A 12307-nucleotide genomic window follows, 5' to 3' on the forward strand; every position below is an offset into this window, starting at 1 on the left:
TGCACTGGTGCAACAAGTTAAAGCAGAGAGGAACCTGAGAAGGGTAAGGAGCCAAAATTCATAAAAAACTAGGGGATAATGTTGACAATGATAAAAAATCTCTAAAATCTATAAATTTATTTCTAAAGTTGACAACCTCTATGCTACTCCTGAATGCACTGAGATGACAGGTCAGCAAGTGTGTCATATATCTATCATAGATCTGGCACATTAAACTCTCTTTAAAAAAAAAGTCAGCAAGACGCGGGTTAGTGCTAAATATTAAACTTTAATGAGATTATTAATTTAGAATCTTTACAATACGAGTTATTGTAAACTGTCTTTGATGTTTAACTCTGACTGCACTTATTATGTAAAGATTATCTTTTTTATAAAGTTATGTGATTATGTATTTATTAATTAAATTAATTAATAAATACAACCAGAGTTAAACAGTCATTTTACAATAACTCGTGTTGTAAAGATCTTAAATTAATAATCTCAGATCAGTCTTTCTGTAACAGTATCGATATTACAATGTGAAATAATATTATTATTATCGAAATACCAAGAATAATATAAATTGATTATTATTTCTTAAAAGATATAAATGTATAAATACTTTTTTGTGAAAATTTAATGATTATATAGATCCATCTAAAGTAAAAGATTAATTAATATTTTACTTTTGCTGAGTCTGATCATTAAATCTTTACAAAAAAGTATTTATATATTTATATCTTTTAAGAAATAATAATCAACCCATATTATTCTTGGTATTTCAGTAATAATAATATTATTTCACATTGTAATATTGATACTATTACAGAAAGACTGATCTGAGATTATTAATTTAGGATCTTTACAATACGAGTTACTATAAAATGACTTTAGTGTTTAACTCTGGTTTAATTTAATTAATAAATACATAATCACATAATTTTATAAAAAAGATAATCTTTACATAATAAGTGCAGTCAAACAGCAAAGACAGTTTACAGTAACTCGTATTGTAAAGATCCTAAATTAATAATCTCATTAAAGTTTAATATTTCGCATCAACCTGCGTCTGGCTGACCTGTTTTTTTTTTGTGGGTTTAATATGCCAGATCTACGATAGATATATGGCACCTGGCTGACCTGTCATCTCTGCAAGGTTATTTTGATTTTCCATGCACCATCTGTCCCCTCTCTTTTTATGGATTTGGTGTTTTCATCTATCACCGCCTCTATGTGCATAAAATGTGCACATTGAACTATGTAGTCAAATATCTATGAATCCTGTAGGTAATATGTATGACTTTTTGAGTATCTTCTATGCTATGTCCACGTTTATTTGATTTTGTTTCATGCTATACCCGTAAATTTTACAATTATACGCATTCATATTTTAAATCTGTTTTATGCAAATGTGCATAATCGTGTTCTAAAAATGTGCAATACCACACATGCATGATATAAATTCAATTAATTGATTTGATAAAAATTCACTCACCGATTGCTGTCGCTGCTCCTGCTGCTGCTGCTACTGCTACATTCCTTTTCCGGTTTTGATTCTGAAAATGTGATAAATGATTATTCCTAACCTCAAACACAAAAGCAGGTAAAGAAATGTATCACTTGAAAAGATAATATATTTACCGAGTCACTCCATGGATGCCGCTTTCTACTGACATCATCCTGCTATTCTCGAACCTCACATTAATAACGATCGTCCGATACTTTATTCGGCACTCCCGATATTACGGATAATATATCACACACGAGTAAAACGTAAATCGCACACGAGAATTTCACTTGGCGCGACCGTTACATTTGGAAAAATACATTAAAAGTACGGCACGTCCAGACACAGTGAACAAAAATAAATCAATTCGCTCCCAGAGTTTTGTATCTCTGTATGATTGCGCGACAACCAGTGAAGTTTCTTTATTAGCACGATCGACATTCTACCGAACGGATTGCGTATCCTCCTCGAGCAAACACTTCACTCGAAACCAAAGGCACGACGCCGCGCTTTGCACCTGAATACGACCTCTGCTACGATCTCACATGGCTCGCGTATTGTTTGCTAGCACGACGGCACTCTCAGAGTCGACAGAACGTCCAACCGGCGCTGGAATGTACGTGACTGCTGGCAGGCAGACTCGGCGGTACTCGGCGCTAGTCGGCGCCACTCGGCGTTGCTAGACGGTTGACTCGCCGCGCCTGCGCCGCTGCCGCCATGTTGCTCCGTTGCTCCGCGCTCCAGTCCAGTCATGTACGCCACTCCAGCGCCGGTCGGACGCTCTGTCGACTCCGTGCGTATTTCGCGTTCAGAATTGAATTGTGCGGTATGATGCAGGTACGGTGTTGTGGTGAGAGTGCTGTCGTGCTGCTAGCAAACGATACGCGAGCCGTGAGATCGAAAGCGCGGCGTCGTGCGTTTGCCTTCGATCTCGAGTAAGTGTTTGCGTGTGTGTTCGAGCCAAGTGTTTGCTCGAAGAGGATACGTTCTGTAAAATATCGCGAGTGCTAATTGTGAAGTGCTACTAATCGTCGTGCGAGCATATGAAATTTTCGAAACGAATTTATCTCCGTTCGTTGTGTCTCGGCGCGTAGTTTTCATTCGAACGGTTTTCCTCGGCCTGCGTTTCCGCGAAGTTACGTGACGTCACGCCACTTCCGCATGTTGATTTTCGTTCCAGGCAAAGTTTTCGTGTGCGCGTATTCGCTTGTGAAGTGTACGCAACGTTCGGTAGAATGTCGATCGTGCCAATAATGAAACTTTATTAATCGTCGCGCAATCATACAAAGACACAAAACTCTGGGAGCGAATTGATTTACTTCTGTTCAGTATGTCTTGCTGTACTTATTTTTTCAAATGTAACGGTCGTGCCAAGTGAAATTCTCGCGCGCAGTTTACGTTTTACTCGTGTGATATATTATCCGTAATATCGGGATTGCCGAATAAAGTATCGGACGATCGTTATTAATGTGCGGTTCGAGAATAGCAGGATGATGTCAGCAGAAAGCTGTATCCATGGAATAACTCGGTATTCCAGAAAAGGAATGTAGCAGCAGCAGCATCAGCAGCAGGAGCAGCGACAGCAATCGGTGAGTGAATTTTTCTCAAATCAATTAATTGAATTTATATCATGTATATGTGGTATTGCACATTTATAGAACACGATTATGCACATTTGCATAAAACAGATTTAAAATATGAATGCATAGAATTGTAAAATTTACGGGTATAGCATGAAACAAAACCAAATAAATGTGGACATAGCATACAAGAGACCCAAAAAGTCATACACATTACCTACGGGATTCATAGATATTTGACTACATAGTTCAATGTGCACATTTTGTGCACATAGAGGCACTGATAGATGAAAACACCTAAAATGACGCGATGACCGCTCTCAGGTTCCTCTCTGGTTAAAGTAAGATAAATATATATTTTTGCATTTTAACTAAATGCACCAGTGCAGCAGTGCAGCAAAAAAGTGTTCCTGTAAATAAAGAAAAAATTTGTGTACTTAATAAACTTAATTAATTTCTTAATAAAACAAGAAATATATTTGTATCTCTCATAAATGCTTGATAAATTTAAAAATATATAGTAGGATTCGTGAAATTGACAAATAAAATTAGAAATAAAGAGACGAGACAATTTATTAGACCAAAAAAATTTAGGAAGAATAGTCAAGCGGCGGTTCTTGGAGCGCTAAAATAAATACCAAAATGTTAAATATTTAAATTGTAGTGTATTGTTTCAGCTCCTCCTTTGAGATATCTTCATGTTCACAGATAATGTTGAAAAGAACTGATTCATATTTGCTACTTTATTTTTAATCTTTTTTGCCTAATAAATTGTCTTAAAGATTATAAGCAGCGGTCGTACCGACAACATTACTGTACAAAACATATTTATTTAATAATTTATGGAGATGCGCATACATAGCGTACAACGTACAAGCTCTAGCGTTCTTTGCAGTATCGCTACATTGCATCGCGAAAAAAAGTCGCGTTTCAATTTCCTAATATTTATATACAATCACATCTTTCGTCAGCGATCGTCGGATGAAACGAGATCGTTCACTACAAGCGACGAGCGCCATATGTTTCGCTTGACACGGCACCGTTCGATGGCAAATCTCGTGAAAATATTTCACCACCGAATAGGTACTTTCGTTCTGTCTCTCTTTCTCGCAATTGCTAGCCGATGTCGAGAGAAACTTGAGACGCAATTAGAATATTGTACGGCGCATAAAACATACAAAGTTAAAAAGGCCCGATTATCCGGACCTGATTTCTTTTATTTGTCTAATACAAAGCTTGTGCGTCTCTATATATGCAACGTTGTTCACGTTCTGTCAAAAATATTCTATGTACAAAGATGGGTATGCGTTTATAAAAAGAATGTGCGCGATTTCACAAAATGAGGACTCATGGCTTTGTTTCGCTATCGCAAAATGTAAAAAGTCTCACTCGTTCGTGATTCTGCATATTAGGAGGAAAGTTCAGCCAAAACTTAATGCACAGGCACAGAATCTGTACAAGTGATCGAATATTTATGAAGAAATATATTATATTACCAGAATTTGTGTAGAAATATTACTTTATAAAAGTAACACGTTACTGTGATTTTTTGTAAAAAGTAACTCATTATTGTTACTCGTTATTGATTTTAAAAAGCAACTGTTACCATTAGTTAGAAAGTGGTTCATTAGGTTTTTTAAATTTTAATGACTTTTCTTTAAAATGGCATCCAATTGTCCAAAATGTTTGACCAGTTCAATGATACCTATATTGGTTTTGGCTAATCGAAACATAATCCATAAGCATAAATTTTATATTTATAAAATAATGCTTAAAAAGTAAAGGTAAAATTACGATAAAATTTGTTACTGTAAAATATAACATTACCATTACTGTTGCAAGTAATAATAGTTATCAAAAAAGTAATGGTAATGACGTTACCATCAAGTTATTTCCCAACCCTATGTATGGTATGTAACGCGAATTGGAGAAATACATTCAATCTTTTTGAGACGTCACGATGCTTCTCTGTACAAATCACACTTAATCAGACATAATGTATTAACGAGAAAATCTTAATTTACAAATCGATCTCTGTAACTATAAAGATAATATCTTAAAATTCAATATAATACATGACAAGAATGAATCTTTGATTTAACAGTAGGATCCCGCTATTACTAATACACAATAATAATGGGATTCTGCTATTATTAATATCAAATAACACATCTCAAAGTCGGCGTACCACTTTGCAGAATCAGTATCCTTTTCTAAAATTTCACACAAATGCCTTGCGAATATAAATGTAGAAGTAAGTACTACACAACATGTAAGACAAGAATGTAACTAGAAAAACGTACAAATAAAGGAGTAGATTTCTCGTGATTTTTGTACATCTCGAATGTGAAGAAAGATTAATCTTGCATATCTATATGTGATCTGTATTGTAACCTCAAGGGTGGGTCCCGGAACCTCCATCTCGTCACATAGACAAACTTTAGTGTGTGATCTTTACCTAACAATTCGTTATTGCACAAAATATCGATCTACAGAGAAATATAAATAGATTAATGAATGACAATAATGAATATTTTATGGAGTTATCACCAGATATACTTACATCTCTATATTTCTCCATGCCATTTAAAACTTTCTTCGCAATAAATTTTTTCATATGCGTTATCGTAGCTTGAGCCGAACACCTGATAAATCTTCTTTTTAAAGTCTTCAAGCTTGAATTTGTGCACTCCAAACATACGTTAACCTGCGTATTTGATACATTAATTTTATTCAATGTTGGGCAATAATCAATTGATTTATTTATTAACTAAAATAATCTAGAAATATACCTAATCATAATTAATATAATGAATTAATGAAATTGTCAAACAATTTTGTGTAATTAAGTCAATTAAGTTTTCCTTTAGCTAAAGTAATTGATTAAAAATCTATGGCAAATAAGTAATAGTACAATCATGATTAATTTAATTATTAAAATTAAAAAAAACTTGATTATAAAAATTTTTTTAATTATTTCAAAAATTGTATTATTATTTTTTAATCGGCAATAGTTAATTATTTTTAATTAATCACTCGAATTAACAAAAATTACATGATTTATTTTAAATATATACAATTTATTTTTTAATCAATTAATGTCTAAGATTTATTTCACTAAAAAATTTTAATCAATTATAATCAAGAATTAAATTTTTAGTCGTAGTTATTAATCGATAAATTTATTAGATTTTTCGCAACTTTATTCTCAATATTCTATTTTTGTAAACCTGTATTTTCGAGACTGCAATTACCTGTTCGTCGGCACGATGATAATCTGATTCCGCATGTGCATCTGCGTTGGCTTTTTCTTCCTCGATTTCGCCAGCGTTAGGTAAAACGTCTTTAGGACAAGGCAGACCTCTGGCTCTGTAAAAGTCTCTTTCCCTTTTGATTTCATCTAAAATAAAGAACATTAACAATTAAAAAGAGAAAGTCCTTCGATACAAAAAGGCTGGAAATCGAAATACTTAAGATTAATAAAAGAACTAATAATAATAGTATTTAATTAAGAGATATTATTCATTTACTTTATTTTTTATTTAATTTCCAAAAATGTCTGGCTTACAATAGCTTCCAGTTATATTCTTTCCTGTACTCATATTTTTTTATTACATTATTACATAACTTAATATAGAAAATTTAATTCAACTTTTAATTGACAACATGTTGGTACAAAATTAGAAGTAAATTGATAATGCATTCTCTTTATATATTTATGGCAAAATAAACAATGGACAAGTTATCGCAAATCATTTCTGCGATAACATAATACTATTCTTATAAAGTTCTATTTAAATCATACAAATATTACAATATGGAAAAGGAAAAATTTAATTCAAGAACACAAATCAATTTTTTATCCTGTCATGTTAATGTTCTTCATTTTAAGAAAATAAATATAAGTTGTATTAGTTAAAAAATTTTTGGTTAATATATCACATATCTTTTTAATTAATAATAAGTAACTTGTTACAATAAAATAATTTAAATCAATATATGTAAAGAAGGGATATGTTGATACCAATAGGTAATTTATATGTGACATGTTCATCCTGTTATCGAAGCAAAGTTGCCTAGTGCAGTATGTTTATATTTTATTTATTACTATATAGAACTGTATCATATATAAAATTATTTTTAGCATAAAAATGTAGAAAGATTTTGCCTATCACATTAGTATAGTTCAATCACAACAATTGTTTAAAATATCGCGTACTAAAATTGTGCCAACAAGCTTCAGTCTCCTTTATATTTAAGTAAAAATGTATATGAACCTATTCTTATTTATCTCCTAACATAATTTTCTTTTCACTTTCTGATTAAGAAATATTGTTATTCAAGTAAATAGATCAAAAATTGAAAACATAATTATAATTGTATTTTTATATTCAAATTAAACAATTTAGAGAATTTTTAGGTAAAATATTAATTATTGATTCATATGTATATTTTAAATAAACAAATGCGCTATTATTAATAAAATAATTGGAAATATATAAAAATATATCATGTAAACTAATGTAAAATATAGGTATATCATTCGAGCTCTTACTTTCTTGGAGATCAGGAACCAATTTGTAAACAATATCCTGCATAGTTCTGTCGAAGCTGATGTACTGTAGCGGATGTGACTGATGTATGACAATTTGGCATGTCGGACAGGTGTGCTTCTCCTCGAGGTGTTTCACCAGACAGCTCTTGCAGAATGTGTGTAAACATTCGGTGACCGTGGTAGCATCAATCAAATATCCGCGGCATATCTTGCATGTTATGTGACTGTTCAGAGTTTTCAGCTTTATCCTTCTCTCCATGGCATCGATAATCACCATTTAACTGCGAGAGATGTTATCTGGAACGGTGAATATAACGGTTATGCGTTAATTAAACGGTTATTAATACTTGAAGGCTACCGGAACGAGAAGGTTGCCGCTACAACGTAAACAGGCGACTGATCGAGCAAATGACATAAAAAAACCGCGCGAGGTCGGCTAAGACTCGAGTTACTAATGCACAAGGACGCGGCCCCACGATCGGCGACGGTGCGCCAGGTAACAGTGCGAAAGTGGGTTATTGGTTACCCTAACCTCAATCTCGAGCGTGATCGCACGACGTGGTGTGCTGCCTCCGCCAGTTTCCTTACTCGTCGTGTAGGAGTCCTGCGAGGTAGGAGATCCACGTATTCCGCAACATTCTCGCGCTTCGATCCACGAGCCCGCTTGCGTAATTAAGGGAGTTACACTAAAAATCTGCTAAAAACACAACTCAGTGGCGGAACGTTACTCATACGACAACAAAACGGAATGAAGCGGACTGATCGCAACGCCACCTGCAACAAGCGACTAGAACCAGTGCAACTACAATTTAGCTGTGATTTTATTATTACCTAAAATTATGATTTTGTTTTTTGATATTGATACAGCTTCATTATTACGAAAAAAAATCAAAATTATATGCTAATGAATGACACATATATGTTGAAAATTTTTTAAGAAATTAATTGTTTACACAAATTGTTTATAAACAATTATTTTGATAATAATAATTAATCTTATTTTATACCTATGACAAACTTTCAAAATAATCAGGAATCGAAATAACTTCTACTGTATTTATTCTTATTTAGTTATTTGTTTGTTATAGTTATTTATTTCTCCATTTACTTATTAATTTAATTTATTCATATTTATTCATACATTCATTAATATAAAAAATTAAAATAAAGTTTTAATTAAGGGAATGTATAATAAATAATAGAGTCTCATGCTATTATATATTACGTACACTTCTAATATACTTCAGCGGCGCTCTGTCTAATTAATCAATTTTATTTATTAATAACTCAGTAAATATTAATAATCTGAGCCAAAATTGGTAATAAAAACTTAACGTCTTGCCATGTGCCCGAGAGAGAATCAGAAGGAAGGACAACAACTACTGCCGAAGGATCGCTTCCGAACAACTCCTTCTAAATGCGAGGGCACGCAGGTCGTATCGCCCTTTCTTTATCATGTTATTATTTGGTGTGAAGATCTCGATACCGTTCGATAATAATTATAGTTATAAATCAAAGAGGGAGAAAGCTTTCTGCACGTGCCGTGCAAAAATTCCTGCTAGAAGAAAGAAAAGATGGACAATATCCCGTCGGACAAGCTACCAAGCTGAAAGGCGGGACTTGGCTGTTCGGATTCAGGGAAAATTTGTGCCCGAGGAAATCTCGAAGGAAGTCATCAGAAAAGACAAAGCGAATTTGAGTCCCGCGCCAGGATCGACAAGCACGCAACGGCCTCATGTACCTTGCGCGAATCGGGTCACAGGACCGCGACCAATAAGGACGCGATATAATTAGATAAAGTGGAGCACCGGAGCATGTTGCATCAGCACTTGTACCAAAAAGTGCGAGGATACGAGCTCCCACAAGAGAAGTAGCTATCTCCGAAAGACTCGAAGATATTCGAAGGACCCGAAGATCCGAAGAAGCCGTCGATTGCTGAAACAAGCATCAAGATTTTTGTGAAGAAGTTGATGCCAGTTTCGTAATCGTTCAAGACATTTGCTGTACTTGTAAAGTACCATTATCGCGGTATGTGGGAGTATTTATTTACTGATCTGTGTACCTTCCTCACGGCATTTTGTATGATAGTCGAGCACGGAATTTTGACACGTGTTACTTAAATTGCGACGAATTTTTCGTTCCGATTTCGCCGGTTTGCATGCATCTTTTTGGCTAAATTATCAAATGTTGAGAGTTATTATTTGTGAAAGCTTTTACTAAAATTGTCAATCGCGGTGATTGAATTTTTCGATATGAATTAAATCGAATACTTATCCAAGAATGCGGAGTTTCTTGTAACATTTGATATAAAAGTACGTCGCTTAATTACGTATCAAGAATAAGACTGGTTGGTGGTTGTCACCTGTGTGAGAAATAGAATACTTCAAAATATATCTTTAGCTTCTATTAACTCTTGAGTTGATATTTCTCTAGCACTCCACGTTTCAACCAAACTCTTCTACCCATGGCTAAGAATAGTCAGCTATCAAAGCCATCAAAGTTTGTGCCAAATTAAAATAAATTTCAGAATTTTTAATTGCGTTGGGGAGTTGAGTATTGAGACAACAGCCCACGGTATCTTCCTCTGTTCAGAATATTGCTGTGAAACTTTTGCCTAAGTTTTATGGACCCTTTTGAATCATGGAAGTTCTCTTTCCCATAGTACACGAGTTAACTTAGATGGTACTTCCATAGGGAAGGTACACACCAAAGATTTAAAGTCCTATCATTTTGTCAATTCAAACTAATTTTCTTAATCCATTTTCCGACTCATCAGAATTTATCATCACTTTTGTCCCATTCCTTACCATTTTTGGAGATGGAAGAGAGCCAAAGCACTGATGACAAATTAATAGAGTGGCTGCTGAGTCTACGACGAGAGGTCCTGAGTTTCCTACTCCGAATCTTTATAGACGCTTCGCGGAAGCGAGTTCGAACGCGAAGCGTCGGGACGCAGACTAGCCTCGACATTTATGAAGCCTGTCGAGAATCGCGGGAGAGCATTGACCGGGCGACACAAACTGATCCTGATGTTCACAGCCAGGATCAACCTGCTCGACAGGAAATGGACACCCAGACGGACTCATCGATAGGAGAGCCAGATTTGGGCCGGAGATATGCGCAAGGGTGCTGGAATTGCGGATCGAGGGTTCATAAGCGCTCTGCTTGTCCCCGACCCAAAAGTGGCCTGTTCTGTTATGGATGTGGTCGGCACGGGGTGATTCGCCGCGAGTGCCCAGCCTGTGAACCAGACAGACCGTCGGAGGGAAGATCGTCCAGGAGGGAGGGAGCCAAACCGAACAAGGCTCCTGCACAATGGGATTAATAAGACAAGAGACCAAGCGAATTACGAGGGCTGAGGGAGCGAAGATTTCTCATTTTCTTTTTATGTTTTCTTTCCGCCTGCCTTATAGAGATTTTTTTTTCCTTTTTTATATTTTTTCCGATAACAATGTGTTTATACATATATACTTAATGATTAAATTGTCATTAAATTTGTTTTACTTTTTTTTATAATACTTATTTGTTCATGGCGGATTCGAATTTTTAAAACTTTTTTATTTGACATAATTATGACGTACATTACACTTCGGACAATTAAAAAAATGAACTTGTTACACTTTAAGCATTATAAAGATTGATTAATCTGTACACTTTTCAATGTTATACTCTTTCAAGATTGTACTGAAGATGGTCCAAATATAGGATCGAAACTTATATGTACATTGTTATGTAATTATGTTGACTAATAATAATTTGTATTGATTTCATTTTTGAATGCATGCATTTATGGCGTATTCTTTTTACCTTTGTAAAGTTATTTTTCTGAGAATTAAGTAAAATAGTCTATACTCTGTGCGTAAAATCAAATTTTATATTTGAATAGTTAAATATTAATTAAATTAGAATTTAGAGAAACTTAAACTTTATTATTTTTTATAACAGATCTTATAACAGAACTATAAATGAATTCATAAACATCTCAAGAATTTTCGCATGTCTTTGCTACTCCACATATAATTTGTTTTTTTTCTTTTCTGTGTGTTATTAATAATGCATTGACTGTGTTTTATCCATTTTAGTATATTCTTATTTTTAGATCCGTTTATTCGATGCGACGCAATGTGCTGGTAAGAATTTTGCCAAGAGAAGAAGATGCGGGCATAAACCTTTTGCATTTCTCATGGGAGAGTTTACAACGGCTACGATGACAACGCTGATGCCGAAGTCTAGACACCGATGTTTAGGTACTGACATCAAACCGCGAGTCAACAATAATCTGTTAGTTTCCGCAAAAGCGAGAAAAACTAGTGATGTGTCTATTAATCACAATTCTTCATAGATTCACTGATTTATGTAAAAAGTGCAATTAATCTTAAAACAAAAGATAAATAATTGAAGACAAAGAACATTCCAAGTCAGTTTTATTTTGTTCAAGTATGACACATATTTTCAAAATAATATTAAAAAATTCTTATAACAATACGAATTGTTTTATATTATCATTAACTATTTCCCGTCGTATTTTCCGTAAGCATAATAGTCGTATTGGTTGGAATTATTTTTGGGTAACGTGCACTCAGTCAATTATTATTTAAAAAACAAATTTTATTCAAATGGAATTTTTACTAAACTCGCTTGTATGTGTAAAGCAATAATAATAAAAATATCAAAAGATTTGATGAA

At 34.0% G+C, this 12307-nt stretch overlaps 1 protein-coding gene across 2 annotated transcripts; it reads right to left on the reverse strand.

Moving 5' to 3' along the window:
• Window positions 1-3415: 3415 nt before the first annotated feature.
• On the reverse strand, window positions 3416-8391 carry LOC105837414 (polycomb group RING finger protein 3-like). 2 transcript variants are annotated; one of them, XM_036289564.1, is made up of 5 exons: window positions 8154-8391; window positions 7622-7918; window positions 6321-6466; window positions 5630-5773; window positions 3416-3476 (listed from the first exon to the last, which is right to left on the reverse strand). In XM_036289564.1, the coding sequence occupies exons 2-5, from the start codon at window positions 7896-7898 to the stop codon at window positions 3438-3440; spliced, it is 606 nt and encodes a 201-aa protein (XP_036145457.1). In that variant the 5' UTR covers window positions 7899-7918; window positions 8154-8391; the 3' UTR covers window positions 3416-3437. The 2 variants fall into 2 exon arrangements, with proteins under 2 accessions (XP_036145457.1, XP_036145456.1); XM_036289563.1 differs by lacking the exon at window positions 3416-3476 and adding an exon at window positions 3850-5555 and having other exon boundaries at window positions 8154-8389.
• Between the last annotated feature and the right edge of the window lie 3916 nt (window positions 8392-12307).

The sequence above is a fragment of the Monomorium pharaonis genome, chromosome 7 (assembly GCF_013373865.1).
Source record: "Monomorium pharaonis isolate MP-MQ-018 chromosome 7, ASM1337386v2, whole genome shotgun sequence".
Lineage (NCBI taxonomy): Eukaryota > Metazoa > Arthropoda > Insecta > Hymenoptera > Formicidae > Monomorium > Monomorium pharaonis.